Source organism: Pogoniulus pusillus, chromosome 11 (genome assembly GCF_015220805.1).
Source record: "Pogoniulus pusillus isolate bPogPus1 chromosome 11, bPogPus1.pri, whole genome shotgun sequence".
NCBI lineage: Eukaryota > Metazoa > Chordata > Aves > Piciformes > Lybiidae > Pogoniulus > Pogoniulus pusillus.
Genome location: NC_087274.1, coordinates 21054912 through 21074553, shown reverse-complemented (window position 1 = coordinate 21074553; position 19642 = coordinate 21054912). Strand labels below are relative to the sequence as shown.

General features: G+C 40.4%; 1 protein-coding gene across 10 annotated transcripts in view; it reads right to left on the bottom strand.

The window, feature by feature from the left end:
* LDB2 (LIM domain binding 2) overlaps positions 1-19642 on the bottom strand; it is a 378927-nt gene that overhangs the window by 28671 nt on the left and 330614 nt on the right. For all 10 annotated transcript variants that reach the window (XM_064151379.1, XM_064151375.1, XM_064151377.1 and 7 more), the window contains 2 exons: positions 17784-17906; positions 16098-16181 (listed from right to left, as the gene is read on the bottom strand). In XM_064151379.1, coding sequence (XP_064007449.1) covers positions 16098-16181; positions 17784-17906 — 207 coding nt within the window. The remainder of the gene's footprint in view (positions 1-16097; positions 16182-17783; positions 17907-19642) is intronic.

Below are 19642 nucleotides of genomic sequence, written 5' to 3'. Positions count from 1 at the left end.
TGAAGAATCATACAACTTGGAGAGCTCTTTAGTTAGCTTCACTGAAAGTTGGGAACTCTTGTTAAGACATTTTCCTGAAGTCTAAGAGATGAAACAAGGCATAAAGCACAGAAACAGAGAGTTCCAATCATTGCAGATACTCTGTGATTGAATGGGAAAAGTATGAGATCATTATGACATGAGCCAACTGATCAAGACATGAGGACAAACTGATCTGCAGACACAACTGACCAGCAAGCTTTAGCAGGAATATGCTCTTTCAGACTCCTTGCTTTTAAGCTCCTGACTAGTTCTTAGACTACAAAAGAACCCTAATCTCAGTGTGCTGGGGAGCAAAATGTATGTGTGCCATGAAGTGAACATTTAGAGAGTGGAGAACATGAAAAATGATAGCAATAATTTTATATTCACTAGGTACACCCCAGTTTCTCCGACCATTCAGCAACCTGTGGCTAAGTGGAGAAATGAGGTAAACTCTTCTCTTGCTGAGAAACAAGAAGACTGCAAACAACCTGTGACTGAACAACCCTGAATGCTGAATAAGATGCTGCTTGGGAAAAATCTTGTTTCAGAAGCATCAATACTAATTGACTGACTTCTCTCCCTCTCCCAGAAAGCAAGGCCAGAAGAAGTCACATGGAAGTTTTAGGAAGGGATATGATCCATAGGACACTACACTAAGGCTGCTGTTTCTTAGGTGGCAATTCCAGCTTAAGCAGTGCCATTGTGTCCCCACTGCTGTGCAAGCCCACCTATTTGTGATTGTACAGCAAACCAGCTAGAGGTCTGCCCAAAAAAGTAACCTAGGGAATAGGCAGCATGTGGACAGAAATGTGTGGCTGAAACTGGTGATGTGGGACAAATGCTGCTTAAGGAACTGGTTCAGACAGCCAATCCATGTGTGGGTTTCTGAAAGCAATTGGAGAAGGTTTACTGCTTGGTGATAGACAAAGACATTTTTAGGATTCTTTTCTGAGCCAGATCCTTGCTGGCTTGTTTATCAAGAGCTATCTTACTTTAGCTCTAATTACTGCTGACTGTGTCAGCTTCCCAGAAAGGGTCATTCTGGAGCAGAGACTGATGGTACTGTGGAGGCTTGTGACTGTCAGGCCTAGATTCAGAAAAGTTCTTGGGGATTATGCTTACTCCACTATGGCTGGGCTGCAAAGTAAGATGACATAACAGCTGGGGAGCAAATCTCTTTGGCCAGAAGCCAGGATAGATGACAAGAGAGAAAACTACATTTAGTTCTGTATTGCATTTAGATGTCTTTTTATCTGTATGACTCTCCTAGTTTTTCCAGTAGCCAATGTATGATGAAAAAGAGAAAGTGGTTTTTTATAAGAACAGTTTTCCTGATGGAATTCCAGAGAAGTCATTGATCTATCAGGCTGTGCTAAAGCAGTTTTTCTTCTTATTGTGATAGAAGCTGCTCCTTGATCCTGGCAGAAGAGCAGCACAGGGAATTCACTTTCATCCAGGGTTTGGCATCACAGTACCATGTAAAGAATTAGGGACATGTACATAGACCATGGTTGTTTGGCCATCTAAGATTCAAGAGACCATGTTGAAGTATTCCCTGAGTCTTGATACTCCACAGCCTCATATTCTATCTGATTCAGAATTTAGCACATTTGTGGGTTCACACCAGGACAAGAAAATGTTGCACCTGGGCACAGATGAAGTTAGATCTTTACTTTTCATGATGATTTTTTGCAAGCCTCAGGCCTCACCTACACTTATTCAGTTCATGCCAAGACAGTGTGGGCACAGCTGAGGGTGTACAAGCTTCTGTCCATTCACTGTGTTTTACTGTGTTCACAATGCTGCATCCACGCTGAGGACCATCAGATCCCTATGTCAATATCTTCCAGGCATGACCATGTCAAAAGATCATCTGGGGAGAGATTACTGGAACCTTCTCTCCTGAAGAAAGGTCAGCTAGTGTCTGGCTGCTGAGGCAGGCAGCACTCAGTGAACTCTCAGCTCTCTTGAGTAATGGAGCAGCAGACAGGACCACAGTGTGTGGCTTCACTGTGTCAGCACAGCAGGATACTTAGCCAGGAAGACCACTGTGTGTTTGTTATGAGATGTGTAAGAGGTCTAAATCAAACATCCAGGAAAGAATCTCATCACAGATGCTCCCTACAATTTTATGTGGGGAGATCAAAGAACACTCCCTGCAGCTTACAGAAGAAAAAAAAAAAAAATATAGAAACTGTCCTGGTCTCTAGATAAGACTTTGAGCCAGCTAACAGCCTAGCAATAAAAAGCAGCACTGCTTTTTTTTCCCCCTTCTTATTGACTATAAAATAGCCCAAGCTCACCAATAAGCAAAATGCAGGCTCAAAAGACAACTCCACGTGCAGGCTTGAAACAAAAGTTAAAATGATATCAAATCAACAATTACATTCCCATGGTGTTCCACCTGCCCTCATTAGGTTACACAGAACAAATGTCAGAGATAACATACAGGAAAAAGGTGTTCTTCTGATAAGGAAAATAGCTTTGTAGCAGTTCCTTTGGGGGGAAATAGTCTTCCTTCCCTCCTTTTAAAATCGGACCAGCTGATGTATTACTAGATTTGTGCAAAGTTTCACACAACAAGGTCCTTAAACTACTGTTACACTTCATTTTTGTCTGGCTAAAATCACGTCATAAGGTCCCAAGATGACTTTCTCACAGTGATTTCCAGATAAGTCTTGCAGTTTAAATGTACACATATCTTTTTTTTTCCTAATTGCCAGCACTCCAAACTCTTGCTTGGAGTCTGAAAGTCAAGCTGTGTTCCTTCTGTCTCATATATCACCCCAATAAAACACTGCACTCCGCACTTAACGACTCTGTTGTAAAGCGCAGCTCAGAAAGGAGGAACCTCTCTGATCTTTGGAAGATGCATGACTTTGCAGCACTGACAAAAGAAATCAAAGAGCAAATTCCTACTTTACTCGACAGGCACACAATATCCAGAGATATTCGGGAAAGAGTTGCCTTTTTTCTTATTTAGATCCGTTTTGTGGCCCCAGATGCACACTTTTTGTGGCACTCAGGAGCTGTCCTCATGTCCTAAGACATGCTTTGTTATGTACCCTTTGGACGCTTTGATGTTGGGCTGTTACATGCCTGCCTCCAGTCGAGGCAGCTGGCCTCTTCCAGAGGCAAGTGAAGGTACTTCTGTCAGTATGAGAGTGGAGTAAAAAGGCACTGCCATGTCTCCTGTTGTTATTACAAACTGTGATCCCAGTATGCAGGAGAACAATAGTGACATTTCACTGTAACAGAAAGAAGAGGTACACAGCAGCCTGAGTTTCTGTTAATGCAGGGAAAAAATTGAATGAAACCATAGCAGTGTTTTCAGAAGGGCTACGAGGATGACTAGAGGACTGGAACACTGCCTGACGAGGAGAGGCTGAGGGATCTGCAGCTTTTTAATCTAGAGAAGACTGAGAGGGGATTTGACAAATGTTTATAAATATCTGAAAGCTGGGGGTCAGGAGTGGAGGGCAACAGGCTCTGCTCACTTGCTCCCTGTGATAGGACAAGGAGCAGTGGATGTAAGCCACAGCACAGGAGGTTCCGCCTCAACACAAGGGGAAACTTCTTTACTGTAAGGGTCACAGAGAACTGGAACAGGCTTCCCAGAGAGGTTGTGGAGTCTCTTTCTCTGGAGACTTTCAAGGCCTGTTTTGGTGATCTCTCCAACCCCTGACATCCCGTGATCCTGTAAAACTGTGGTTGTACCATTAAATGCAGCATCAGAAAAAAAGGGATCCAAAGTTACCTACATTTAACATTCATCTCCAAAAGCATGAGCCATAAATGCCCTGCTGAGGCACCTGTGTTTTCAGTGCCCTTGGATGAGGTGAGCCTGGCACATACTAAAACACTGACCCACATGTAGAGATTTCTGAGCAACAGTCGTGGAATACCAGAAAAAGTCAGGCATCACTTAACCATCTCCAGTGCTGTGCTGCAAAAATGAAAGAGTGGCTGGCTGAAACTGGCATGGCAGAGATGCCTGCGGTGTCCCAAACAACGAACTCCAGTCAAAGAAAAGCTTCTGTTGAAGGCTGCACTGAAACGCCTAAATCTGTGGCTTTATGTCCTTCTGAGCATCCTAAAGCTCCTCATCTGTGCAATGGGCAGAAAAGGACTTTTTATAACAATATCACTGCAATAAAAAAATTAAAATGCAGAAGGATCAGATACTGTGATGATGGAAGTGCAGGTAGAGCCAGGTTTTCAGTCCACAGAATATAAGAAGGCATAACAAAAGTCATTATAGGAAATGGCTTTACTATGCTAGGACCTTCAGGTATATTTGCAATGATGTCATGCAGATACACTTTAGCAAATATACTAAAATGAACTTTTCCCCCCTCTTCATAATTATTTCTGTTTTATAATAGCTGCAAACAGCCTGCAGGCAATGCATTTTCTTGCACTTTTTGGATGGCTGAAGTCATCTAGTTTGCCTGATGCTACACAATGTATTCAAGGTGTTTAATACTGATAACCAACCACAGATGTGCTCCCTGGACTTTCCCACTGCCTCAGCAACACACTGCCTAAAATGGCCAACTAATACAGGGCATTTCTTCCAACTAAAACTGAGGAAAACACAGGACCTTATATCCATATTAAAATACCCATATGATAAGGAAAAAAAAACCATAAAGGTCAACATAAATTAATCCCTTCTGGGTTTCATTTAATTTTTTTGAGGTCTCTCAAGCAAGTGGTTAAATTGTTCATCACCAAAGGTTCTTCTGCACAATCACAATTTCTACCAGTCAGGGCTGGAAAGGAGCTCAAGCATCTTCTAGTTCCAACCCTCCTGCCATGGGCAAGGACACCTCACACTAGATCAGGTTGCTCAGAGCCACATTCAGCCTGGTCTTAACAGCTTCCAGGGATGAGGCTTCCACCACCTCCCTGGGCAACCTGTGCCAGTGTCTCACCACCCTCATGGTGAAGAATTTCTTCCTAACATCCAATCTGAATTTACCCACTTCTAAGTTTTCCTCCATTCCCCCCAGTTCTATCACTATCTGACATCCTAAAAAGTCCCTCACCAGCTTTGCTGTAGGCCCCCTTCAGATATCCCAGAGATCCATGCAGCCTTATTTATTAAAACAAAGAGTTGAGTGCTATTAAACACATGTTTCTGACAGCCTCTGCAGATATGAATACAGTAGCTAATGGGAAGAAAAACTGCCCATGTTGCCTTATTCCCAAGGCACAGATCATCTTTAAGATAGATAGTGATGACAAATGGTTGTTTTCACCTTTATATACATTACCTTCCATCATTACATAGAAAGATAAATAGCTTTTTGGAACATGTCCATACCTAGCCTCAGACACTGCATTCAAGAACTTGATTCCAGCCTTACCAGTGGGAAGCTGAGCAAATGTGAGCTGTTTGTGTTGTTTGAGAAAACGCTCATTTATGTTCCTAAAACAAATGAGCGTGAGCAAAATTTAAGCAGCTCACCTTTTAAAATCTTTGTCAAAGCAAGACTGGAGAATATTAAATGCATGTGCTATTCCTCTAAGGGTTTTTTTCACCTGTTTTGGCCTGATTTTTTTTTTATTGCTCAGTATAATTCCACTGAAACCAACAACCCTCTTGCAATTGATATCCTCTAAGTTCTTTCTAATCTAATTTTTGTCCAGAAAGAAAATATAAAAGAACCAAACTTTGAACAATAAAATCAAACACTGGAAGTTAAAAATGCAAGCTCCCTTTAGGTTTGTGTGAGAATATAAATTAGGGGTAAAAGCTGCCATGATAGATCCATCTCAAGAAATACTAAGCAGACACAATTTCCATTAAAAAAAAAAAAAGCAGAAAAAAACAACCCAGAAGTCATCAAGGACCAATAACTGCCTTCACAATAGGTGCCAAGAAGAGGCTGTGTTCTTTAATTTCACTTAAAAGAAATAGAGAGGAAAAAAGCCAAAGATATCACTCCAAACCAATCAGCATTAAAAAAGAATTTTGATTTAGATTTTGACCCTATCTGTGATTACTCTGCTTTTCAATCCCCTTCAAGGAAATGTTCTATAGCAGAACCGGGTGCAAGAAATGTGGGAAGACAGTGTAAGCAGAGAATTGAGAGCATCTTCACATACAGCATCTTTCTCAAGCCCCCTGGGGGGTACACTGCTTTGGCTTATGTGGGTAGATTTTGATTCTGCTGCTTTTTCTCCTACTCATTTTTTTTTTTTTTTTACTTCTAATCCCTGCTGCAGTAGTCAGTGAAAAAAAAAGGGGGGAAAAAAGGCTCCTGAAGCTTTTGAGGTCTTTTTTTTTCCCCTTTTCATTCTAGAAGGGAGGCAGCCTTTTCTCTCTAAGCTGAGTTTGCACTCAGAAGAGTCTCAGGCAGTGCATGGCTACTCGCTTTGGTCTGAAGGGATCTGGGCTGATTGTCAGAGGCTGGGGAGCAAATCTTGGAGGTCAGAATATGGCAGCATACACATGTCCTTTGCTGCTGTGAAGTTCACTGATCAATGTGATAGTGTTCATAGCTTGTATTTCTAAAGGTAACGAAATACAGAACTGCCACAGGTGAAGCTTTGCACCCACTTACATCACTCTGGAGAGAGGCCACTGCTTTCTGAGATGTTATTGCAGTTTGCATACTTGTGTAATTGAAAGCGGAGTTTTTCCTCGCCATTTATTATAGCAACAGGAAGTTTACTTAAGGTAGCAAAATGGGCTGCAGTGGGAATCAAAATATTAAAATAAGACCATAAGAACCAACCTATTATTACACTAAACTAGAAGGAATCAAAAAAGCTGAGAAACAAAGGGACCAGAACAAAATAAACACAAATTGTCATGAATTTTGGTGATAAGATCGAAAGACTCCAAGAACATACATTTTGTTCTGAATCCTTTTTCATTCTCCTTACACTGTTAGCAAGCTGTATTTGATGTTCTCTTTCTCACTGCAATTATTTTCATGCAATTAATTAATTTTTAAACTTACATTGATCAAGGGCACTTAGCATTAGAATATATGATATTGTCTCCTTTGTATGACTGAACATTTCATCTTACACACCGGGGAAGAAAATCAGTAAGGCATCCAAAGATACACTGGAATGCCACCATGATATTTGGAGAGTTACAGAAGACAGAACTGCTATTAAAATAGACTGTAATATTTCAAATGACAACATAGCTCTAATACATCTTGTCAAAAGCTAATCAGTGGAACAGTCCAGTGTAGTGCTTAGAAGACTGAAACTTTGCTTCCTTCCTTTGCATATCACTATCAGATTATTCAATTTTATACTTCATTGCTTTGGATGAAAAGTCTGTAGAAGGAAATGCCTGCCTTGTGGATCTGGGATCTACATTACATTGTGGTATACAGAGTGGTGAGCAGAGAATCACAGAATGTCAGGGGCTGGAAGGGACCTCGAAAGCTCATCCAGTCCAACCCTGCTCCTGCCAGAGCAGGATCACCTATACCAGATCACACAGGAATGCCTCCAGGTGGGTTTTGAATATCTCCAGAGAGGGAGACTCCACAACCACCTTGGGCAGCCTGTTCCAGTGATATCAAAGAAGCTGGTGCAGCACAGTGATATCAATGAAGCTGGTGCAGCAAAGCCTCAGAGTGAGACAAAGTCTACTCCAGAGCGTACAGTGATCTCTACCTCACTATCAACACCACTGTCCTTAGACATTATGCCTGTGTTTTCCTTGGAGGTTTTGATCCAGTATGGCTGGGTCCAATCCTGCTTTGTGAATGTGATGCTACAAAATGATGGATGATCAGAGGGCTGGAGTACCTCTCCTACGGAGACAGACTGAGAGTTGGGGCTATTCAGTCTGGAGAAAAGAAGGCTCTGAGGAGACCTCATTGTGGCCCTCCAGTATCTGAAGGGGATCTACAAGAAAGCTGGTGATGGATTTTTTAGGATGTCAGGTAGTGATAGGACTGTCCATAGCAGAGGGGGTTGGAACTAGATAATCCCTGAGGTCCCTTCCAGCTCTGACAATTCTATGATTCTGTGAAATCTACACTAGGGAATACAGCTGTGGGGTTTTTTTTTCTTCTTTTTGATGTGCCTCATACTTACTTTATGTAAAATCACCTTATCTTGGGTAGAAATGGTGCGCAGTCCTTTAATTAAATCAGCTCTAAGTTTTGCCTGAATGATTAATAAAATGAGAAAATTCTCTCTATGAAAGCATCGTTCTTTTGTACTCCTTCATTCTTTTCTATTCCTAAGCCCTTCCTTCAAATCAGATCCCCAAGTTGATATTTGTTCCTTTGGGCTCACCTAGGAACTATAATCTGTGGCTAAATCAAGTTAATTTTCTTTTGTCACAAAACTCCAAAACAAAACAACATTTAAAAATGCAATAAAAAGAACCAGTTGTTGTTGTTGTTCATGAAGCATGGCATTTTCATGGCTGAAACTGCCCAAGGGAATGGAGAAATTAATTTAAATAAATTGGATTTTATGGATATAAAAGAATTCTGAACAAATGAAAAACCAGGAGATAACACTTGGATCAAAGGAGGTATACCCATTGACTTGAATGGATGCTGAACTGGATCTTTGGTTAACAAACTGCCTTATTATGAAGTAATGGTGAGGCAGCAACACTGACTGGAAAGGGTAAGAAGGAAGTGATTTAGGGTAAGGAGGAAGGTTCACTACAGTACTGTCTTCCAGCTGTGCAGGACACAGTACCAGAAATTACATAATTGGGATGGAAACTTGTGTTATCATTTTGATAGTGTCTTCTGCTCTACTCTGCTTGCCCTCATCAGCACCTCCATTAATTGGCACTGCCTTCAAGTTCTCCCTGTGACATCCTGTGGATTCACCTGAGACAAGGTTGGCTTCTGTTTATTAATTAGATAGACCTGTGTGGCATCCTTCATGCAGACAAGGGCCAAGGCATCCACACCAGAAAGATGAGAACTTTTCTGAAATATTCTAGAAACAAGATCAAACTGAAGAGCTCTAATCAAACCTCCAGCATATGTAGACATGGAAAAGCCAAATGTGATCTTGAGATGTATCAAAGATCTCTTCAAGAGAGATAGGCAAACTGTAATGCCATTTTACCTAGGCAAGGGACAAGCTGGGTAACCACCAAGTTAACCACGGACAGAAAATGACACAAAATGGTTGTATGGCCTAGTTGCTTGTGTTATCACAATGTGCAGACCTTTAAATAGGCTTTCTGAAGATCAGAAACATTAGGTAAGGGGGCTATAGGATTCACTTTCCAAACTAAGAGCAGACCATAGAGCTGCCACAAGCTTTCCACAACAAATACTTCAGCTTCTAAAATAACTGCTTCCAAGAACAAAGACCTGGACCACCAGCTCTGCATTAAAGCCTATTTCTTGACCTTTTCTGAGCACCCACCCCTCCCTGCATAACAATTTGCACCAAACACCCATGGATATTCAATATTAAACAACTAATTAAAATCTTTGCTGTTTTTACTGCTTTGAACAAGAAGCTAGGTTTGGCGTTTTCAGGTCTTCATACAAATTGTACCTCTGCAGCTCTCATTCCTAAACTTAATTAATAGTTATTATTATTTATGACTGCACTGCATAGTAGTCCAAGGTTTAATTTGGTCTTCTAAAAAGAGAGCCTGTGGCTGTGTTCTTGGACTTTTTTTTTCCTTAATCCTTTTTCTTTTCTGAAATAACATTATTAGTTCAAATCTTGCAGCATGTTTTTATATGGCCAGTGCTTTGTCTTTGCCTCTCTTTTTTTCTCCCTTTTACCCTTCTGACTTTTTTATTTTTAAACTGCTCTAACTTAACTTCATTCTGATTTCTTACTCATGGATGCTTCAAGGACTCACATCACTGATTATCATCCTTCCATTCTCATTAGTCCAGACCTTAATTTTATTTCAAAGGTCATATGGTCTGTATGTCCAGTGGGCATGATAGCTGGCTTGTGTTTGCACTCAAAGTATCTTTCTCCCTAACAAACACTCAAGAACCTGGCAGTGTCCTTTCTGGCCATTACCATCTCCAGAAAAATTTGCCATTTCTGCTAAAATTCCAATTTGTTCTCTAATCACATGCACTCTGCTCCCATTTCCCATTTTTCACTGACTTCTGAAATTCCTACTATCCACAGACACTAAAATCTACTTTGGAACCCTGAGAACCAGACTGGTCACTGCTCGCTGCACTTTTCAAAGTCTAATTTAAAACTGCCATCTGATTTTTTTTTAATGCTATTGGGTTTGCTCCATATGGGTGTTTTTTTTTTTTCACTCTTCATGTGCCACAGTTTTTCTATCTATAAAATACGTCACTTGTTTTAATAAAATGCTTAGAGATCAATGGATGAAGAACACATTGCTATTAACAGTGTGAATGCTATCTTTCCAACCCATGACTGATCCACAGCTTGCTTCAGATTCCACCTTCTCTTCAGAAGATTTCTAAGCTAGTGCTTCATTCCCTGCCTAGCCTGTCTTCTGCAAATCTCCCATCTCTATTCCTTTGTCCCACTCACTTCTTTAAAAACAATATTGCTGTGTTGTTTTCTCTAATGGAATAACACTTGATACAACTATCCTGTGCTCTTGTGCCTTCATCTAAAAGGTGAAAAGCTAACATGTGACTGCATGAGACGTTGCAAAGAATAAATGTCTTCATTTATTATTCTGAAAGTAACATATAACACTGCCTATAAAGGATTAGATGCAGAAAAAAAAGAGGAACGGAAACCACTGTGATCATTACTAAAATAAATGCTAAGAAACCACATTACCAGAAAACCTTTGGCAGAATTATAGTTGGCACAGATAGATTGCAAATAGCCAGCTATAGCCATCTGAATCCTTCTGCAAGAACCCTCTGATTTTGACTGCATTTTCTTGGGGAGAGCTGCTCCAAGCCAATTTGGTTTAGGCTGAAATATTCCAATATTTAAAGGAATAAACTCCACAAGGTGTTGTGTCTGCTTTCAGCACCTCCACTTTGAGGACCTTTAAAATGTTGTCAGCTTTCACAGGAAAAGCTCCAGAATGATTAAATGACCCAAACCCCTTCCTCTGAGTCCTTGTGAACACTTACTAGAACTTCTTTTTCATATTGTGCAGATACAGCATCTCACTACATGATCACATACTCTGTTTCCCTAGCATACCCATTCAGTGCACAGCACAAGGTAAATGAAGTTGCTGTGTGCAGGACATCATTTTTATCTACTGAAGACATGGAAACATGATAGAAGCATGAAGCAGGGAGCTGCAGAACAAGAAAGGATAAGCATAGAGCACCCCAATGCTGCTATAACAAACTGCCCTGCCCTCATGCTCTACTGCAGTCCTAACTCATGGACAAAGCCTTTTGACAAGTGTGTTCCCAGAATACCAGCTGCTCCTTTTTCAACTCTAGAGCTAGCCTAAGACAACAGGCTGTCTCCAACATAGTTTTGTTATTGGTACCAAGGCATGAGATGAAATTCCAAGTGCTCTGCAAAATCAGAATGGCCACCACTCAGCATGCCCTGGCACTCTTTGGTGTGTCTCAATGCTACACGTGGGCACTGGGAACAACAACGCCACTTCAGCTGGTAGCTGCAATGCAACTGCCAGTGTGCAGCTGAGATGTTAGAATGATGCTTCAAAAAAGCTTGCAAGGAACTGAGTAGCAGCAAAGTCCTGATTGAGGGTTAGTCATCCTGTGCACTGCCTATGCTGGGGAGTCCATGGGAAACACAATGCACGGTGAGGTAGTTAGAATGCACACAAGGTAACTCACAAAGGAAAACGGACTCATGTTGCATGGGTGACTATGAATAGGGCATTTCTCTCCCCTGAGAACATGACTTGGCATGCTTGAAACACTTGCATGTAATCCTTCTCCTTCTTTAATGATGATACACAAACAGCTGTAGAATAGGGACCAGATATCTGCCAGACTCCTACATATTAGGAGCAAAATAGCTCCCAAGTGATTTGAGTCCATATCCCTTCCACGCCTGAAAATGTATTTAGAAAAGCAGATTTCCCTGAACATTAAAGGAGTCTGTTTCATGTGTGTCTGTTTTGCATGTGCAGAAGAATATTTTGCATACACTATGAGCATGCATCAAAATGACTTTTGATTACAATGTAAGTATTGCCTTTAGAAAATTGTGTCCCATTAAATAATTCATGTTAGCCTCCTAGCAGAAGAACTCCAAAAGTGTTTAGTGAGGAACTAAATAACTGAATGTGGGGATTCAGAAAAGACTGTCCTCTCTGTTGCAATAGTAACACTTCATTATTGGTTTACAGGGAAAGCAGGCAAACAGGATAATTTGTAGCTGAAATATGCCTTGGTTAATACAGCCATGCAAGACAGTAAGGGGAAATGGGAGTGTGCAGTCCCTTGCCTAGATCCCTCTCCTGACAGAGCAAGAAGGCTCTGCTGTGATCTCACTCTGCAAAGAGCAGATTCAGCTCCATTAACACCAATGAACTGGCCAACAGAGAAGACCATGGTGTGGGAGGATGCAATAGCTACACCTGGAGAAGAGCTCTAGGAAATTGCTCCCAATTCAGCCAGTGTATGAAAGCAGAGATCTGGGCAAGATACAGCTCTGTTTCAAGGCTCAGGCCAGGTCATCCTGCCTGACAGTGGGGGCTGGCTTTTTCATAATGCTAAAAAATTTGAGAGGACAAATCATTACACAGAAGGCAGCAAGAAACATTTGAGCTTCAAACTTTGAGTAATGCTGTCAGGATAAAGCTACTGGTTTTAGAGTGCATTCAAACCTGTTACACACTGAAGATCTAAATAAAATAACTGAATAGCTGTAAAATTTCATAGGAAAAAAAAGGCAACGTGTAGAGACTAAATTATTGTAGCTCGGTGGAAACTGTTCTTCTGAGTGTTACCTCCATCTTAAATTCTGTGCAGGATTCCTGTTCGTTCCTGGCTCATACTGACTGAGACTAAGATATAGGTCTTGGCCCTATTATCTGATAGTTCGTAATATCTACTACTTGATGACTTGACAAGAAATTACATTTCTAAATGCTTGATATTAATTTAAAGCCTACAAGGTTTTGCTCATTATTTCTGAGACAATCTATTCAACTCCTAGTCAGCAGCTACAGCAAAGTATGCTGACCCCATTGATGAGGTAATCAATTATACTGGAACACAACAAACTAGTAACTAGAAAGAAGGGAAGCCTATGGCTTTAGATTGAGCCAGGGAAAACAAAGAGCATTTGGCAAATGACACAGGACAAAACATTTCATTTCCAGGTTCCAAGAAGATACATTTAAAATTTGTATTAAATATGATTTACAAAATTAATGTTCTTCTATGCTGGGCATCTTTACTGGGAGTGAATGAAGACAAACCAGGGCATGCATCCAAAAGCTATGGCTCTGCAGGCATGTGGCACTCTGGAATGGAGGTTTATGTGCCAGCAACTGCAATTATACCAACCAGCAATGATTTAGATTTCTGCTATGTCTAGAGTGTAAAAAACCACAGGCTACACCTTCTATCACAACCATCTGAAATCCAGGTTTAAATTCGGTCTTTAAAGTGCAGCACAGCTTGGTGCTGTGTGCACATTGAAAAATAAAAAAGATTAATTCTGCCCATCAGTGAAGTTTTAACTTATGAATGCCTGTGGTGGTGCCTTTGCTGTGTGCAGCAGGAAAAAAAAAGATAATAATAATAAAAAAATATTATTAGTTTCAAATCCTCATTGAAAACCATTTACCAGTGCTAATTACTAAATACTAAGATGTCTGACTAAAACTCCATAAAATGCTGACTTAAAATAACCACAAAATAAACCACCTTAAACCTAAGCTCATATCCCCCCTTTTTTTTTTCTGCATGATTTTACAATCCTGAGTTCAGAAAAGATTTTCATGTTGAAATTAACAGAAGAAAGTAATTTGGAAAGAAGTGAATTAAAATGAAATACATTCTGTAATATGAGCTCCTGTGATGAGCTGAACATCAGGAAAAAAAGAAAAAGAAGAGCAGAAATGATCAATTCCTCATCAGAAGAAAGAGAGATGCAAAGAGTGGCTTGGGGAAAAGAAAAAAAAAAGATATTTTCTTTTGGAATCACCACAGTGGGAGCCAGAGGAAGCCTTGCACCTAGAGACCTAACATTGCCTGCTAAGCTAACAAAACTAGTCTGGAAGAACACAAAAAAATCAAGACTTAAATCTTTTCTATCTCCCTCCACTTAACTACTCATCTCCCTAGCACTTACCTTGATCTCAGTTTTGTTTTTCTAAGGATTTTTTTTCTCCCTTTCCCCACCCTTTCTTGTGTTTTTTTTGTCACTGATGGAGGGTGCAGCATGGGTGCCTGATGCCAACTGTGTCCTGACAGAAACCCTGCCTTTCTCATTCACGTTGTCACATTCAGCAACTACAGAATATCCCACAAACTATCCAGAAGTGGTTGGAGACAGAAACAGTGCTGCAATTTCAGCATAGTTCTGCTAGCCTTGTGGAGATTGGGTAATGAGTACCCTAGCTGATGTGAGCCAGCCTTGGGCATGTCTTATCATGCTAAAGTACCAAAGACCTTCAAGGCAGGGCAATGCCTTAATGCCACAGATAATATGGAAAGAAAACATGGAAACAGCTTGCCACAGCTGGCTGCTTGCTGTTTGATTTGCCACAAGGATGTAATGCAAAACTGTTGTGACTGAGGAGGAATGGCCAGTGGGGATGTCTGGAGAACCTGCTCTAGGATGCCTCACCACAAGACAATGACAATGTGGCTCTAGGGATGTTGTCAAAGCTCAACAATCCCTCTCTGTACCAAACCACAGATTGAATTAGCCATGAGAACACAATACACACCTCATAGACATATTATTCTTGAATTTATACATGAGAAAATTCTAACACAATGTATCACACCTCTGAAGTTTTATGCCATGCTTTTTCCCATTACCATTGCTCCAGCAAACCTGCCCTGCACAGCTCAGACTACAATTTGAGCAGCAACTCCTATGCCAACACCACATAAGCAACAAACAGGAATGACTACTGTACTAGCAGAGTAAGTACCACTACAGGCTGTGGGGACACAGTGAGAAAGATCTCACCACACATCTCTGTCCTGCACACTGTCCTCCCTGCAGTTCAAAACACTGTGAGATTCCATCCAAAGGGATAATATGACAAGCTCACAGACCTGAATGAAATTAAAGTATAGACTGCTCTACATTAGGCTGAAAGTAACTGCATTTTCTACTGCTATTGTTATCTGTAAAAAGCATCTTGAATAACTTCTCACACAATTAAAAGGACTAAAATCAAACGTGCTTGGCCAGCATAGCTTGGTGTACCACTGAGCAATTTTGCATCATTTACTAATGGCATGTCATGTCTGGAAATAAAAAAACCCTGAATTTGAACCATGAAATATGAGCTCCACAAACCCATATCTCACTGTATGCATTGCAAGCCCATGCTAGGGAATACTTTCACAAATAAAAATAAACTTCCAAACTTTGAATGCACTTTAAGGGTCAAAAAGCAATGAGAACAAATGCATTATTTAATCATAAAAAACACACTCGATTCAGTGCAAGGCTGAGGAGGGAGCTCAGGCTCCCAGAGGCAAGTGAAGTGAGGACTGCTTTGAGGGACTGCTGCAAACAGGGCTGGAGCTGAGATTTCACTCAGCCCTGACTCTGTCTGGGAGAGGTGGGGAGGTCAAAGAACTGGAGAAGACAGGCAGCTTTTAATAAGAATGCGCTGCCATTTTCCCAGGAACAGTGAAGCAGAGAGGAAAAATGGTGGGGATATTCTTGCTTACAAAAAATGAAGCCATTATTCAAAACTGAGAAGAAAGACTGCTAAAAGCAGGGGCTACTCACATATTGCTTCAGCTCCATGATTAAATTCTTTTCCTTATTAATGGCACATTGTTAGCAGCTACGGTTTTATTGCAGTCTCTGTTTCTCCTTCACTCTCATTAAGGGTTAGGTCCATTTCTTACCTGCCCAACAGAGGCTCTGCTCTCATTACCTTGACTCAAAGCTAACAGTAACTTTTAAAAAATGCTCACAATAATCACTAGCTATAGTATGCTTACCCTGAGGTAGTTGAGGGTGAAGTTTGTCAGACCCATTCGAGTGATGTTTTTGGACAGCTGCTCCAGCACCTGAGGGTCTTGTGCCTAAACAGCAGAGGAAAAAAGAATTTTCACTTTGGCTTTTTGTCCATTTGTTTTTCTCTGTGTACTTGGTGAAGTGCAGGGAAGGTTCTCTGAATAGAGGTGCCTCTCCTATAGTTGAAATATACACTGATGCTAAATTTATGAAATAAGCTACAGAGTTCTGTTTGCATAGGAAAATGTAAAACATTATGAAGTTGGAGCAGAATAAAGACTGTTTTCCAGTGGCTCTCTTCTGTCCCTGCCTTTTGACCTATGAAGCCTGGACATGCACAGGGGTGCAAGTGAGCAGAACCTCACCATACAGACTCTTGAAGGATCTCAGTGCACTTTGAGCCTTCCATTTGTTAGCTGGAAGTCATAGAATCATAGAATCAACCAGGTTGGAAGAGACCAAGCAGATAACAGTAGGACTAAAGAAAGTATTGCTTTCTCTTTGTGGATAAGTGAGTGAAGAACAGAGAACTCATCAAGGCACCTTCAGAGCCTATGACATAAGTAACATTATGAAGCAGAGGCTGGAGAACCCTTCTGGAGTTTATCCACAATTAAACAGGAAACATGCAGGTACAGTTTTTCTCTGACCCCAGCCTCCTCTAAACTGAGATCAATCTCATTACTAAAATTAATACCTCCTGGTTGCTGGCTAACCTGCTTCAACTCTCTTTGAATTGCAGCAGTCCCCTAAATACATAATGTCACTCATGGTCACCCTCATTGTCCCTTAATGGGATACTGTTGAAGAGTTCAGGAGATCAGCCCTCTATAATAAAAGTTAACCCTGGGACAGAAATGGTGGGGAAGGTTTTCAAGATTATTTTCTTCAGGCTAGTAACAGCCTTTTCAAAAAAGTCCAGGCTTGCTTGGTTATTTGAAATTCCTCATCAAGAATATATCTTTATCTATGGATATCTAAGCAATTCAATGGTGAAATGCAGACACATAATTGGGTCTGAATCCATAATCCTGCAATTAATTTTGTATATGAAGCTTTACTATTTGAAATGCTTCTACAGACCAGGACTGAAAGTGGCACCAAGGGTCTGTCCCTTTATTTCTTTGCAACCATTTACCTTACAACAATTTGACTTCAACTTGTAGCATATTTAATGTTGTCATGTTCTGCTGTGCGTGTTTTCATTCAATTAAAAAAGAAGAGTATTGAAATGTGGAAAAAAGGAAGGAAATCTGGATTAAAATGCTAAAGGCTTCTAAGGAAATATATGGTAATTACTTATTTTCTGGCTCGCACAAGGGTTACATTAGTTTGTTTCATTTAAAGACTAAATACAATTCATACCTACAATGATGAAAATTCACTGACTTCAGTGTAGTTCATATCAACAGGAGCAGATTTTGGGCCCAAAATCACCAAATGGGATTAAAGGGAAAACTATGTGCTAAACCAGAATGAAAACATAGCAACAGTGGCAATAATAGAGCACTGAGGAACAAGGGAGTGATGAAAGAACTTGTAAATAGAAGTAGTTGCGGGCAAAACAAAATATTTATAGTTAATTGCTTTGGGTGTGAAATTTGCTGGAGTTCTTCACAAACCTAATCTCGTTTCTTTGCATTAGGTCAAGTGAAAAAAGAATTACTTACATGCATGGCTAGAATGCTGCGTGGGACTAATTCTCTGTACTGCCTAATAGTAAAGTGCCATGTTTTTATTCTCATAAGATCATCAAAAGTAAACTCCAAGATAAGACGTCCTTCTGTGCATACCTAGAATACACAAAACGCATGAAATGAATTCCCAGGAATTTTGTTTTTCGTGATCTTGAATCATCGATTCAACAGCACTCAGAAACACCACAGCAGTATTCTATTGTTCATCTCTGCCAGATTAATTGTGTTCTGTTCTCTTGGGGAAGAAAAAGTGAATGTGGGAAAATTACTTCATAGGCCTAACCATGAGGACAGTAACTTAGAATACCACAGATTTCAGAGCATTTTACAAACAGAGAAATCCTATTTATTGCATCAATTATCTTTCCCTCATATTTCCCTACTGCTGATTAGTGACTGAACCTCATATTGGTGGTGGGTGTGGTGCAGCTTGACATCAGGTTTCTGAAGTAGTTCTCAGCCTGGTTTACGTTGCACTTTCCTTACACCAGCTGGGCACATAACCCTTCCCTTCATGTCCTGTTTGAGTGTACAGTGCCCTGAATACCTGTGGCCAAACCTGATTTATTCCTTTTTTTTTTCTCCCTTTTTGTCTTTCCCAAGTTTTCTTGATTTTTTGAGGCATTTTATCTCACTTTCTATCTTTCTTTATTTTATCTACTTCTATTATTCCCCCTCACTCCAAGGAAAGCCAGACAGGGTGTCTACCACCAGGCTGTATGAACTGTATTGCCACAACAGGTTTGAGAGGCAGGGGAGCAAAGGAAAGGTTGTGGTTGTGGACAGTAGAGCTGCTTCCACAGAAAGTGGCTCATACAGCTTTGTGAGGGGTCTTGTCTAAGAAAAGAGAGAAAATGTGGAAGGAGTAATTGCAATAAGTGGGGACTATTTGAAAATTAAATATAAAATAAATTACTGGGGACTTGTAAACAACTGTTCACAACTTGCATGTGGAAAAACTCCTGTGGCTATGGTCTTTAAGCAAAATATACACTCAGCACAGTATCTTGACCAGGGGTAATGTGCAGTACTGCAAATGATCCTGATCTGAAAACTAACTACTTCTGCTATTGAGTTTTTTTGTTTACATTGAATGATTAGACTTACAACTCATCTTCAAAGTAAACTTGCAAGTGCAGAGTTACCGAGATATTGTGGAAACAGGGCATAAGACCTTTCAAAGCAAAAGGTTTCTGCAGCTTTAACAGGACTAACATTTGATGGAACTAACCAGCTCAGAGTCAGCTGAGCCTGTTCAGCCTTTCTACAAGCCTCAGTTCCGTCCTGGCTAGCTCCCACTTGGGCAATGTGTGGCTTTACTGGTTAACAGTTCGCTTAATGTCATTAGAATTTTTCCCCTTGGTTATTTCTGCAGAAACATGCAGGTAATTTGAAGAGGCATACTATATATCAAATTACTGGAAACCCACGAAGGAGAATCTTGCAACAGGTTCTCTTCTGCCCTTTTCAACACACCTTAGCCATGCCTTCAAATTTTTAATGTGACTTCTTTTGTCATCTGACCCTGATTTTGATTTTCCCGTCCTATTTTCACAATGATAAGAAATTACAGAGGGGTACACAGGCATACACAGAAAGATTCATGCAAGAAGGAAAACATTTTATATTAGTATTACTGTGTTGAGGACAAAGATCCTCATTACTGACCAGTTAACAAGAAAATACTTCAGGTTTGAAACATTTCCTTTATAATAATACCTGTGGCTTCTCAAATATTTCTTCTTTTAAGCTTACACCTCCATAGCCCTTAAGAGTTTTATTATGTGAGCTGGTATTAACAAATTTTAATAGAAAAAAAATGAAACATTTCT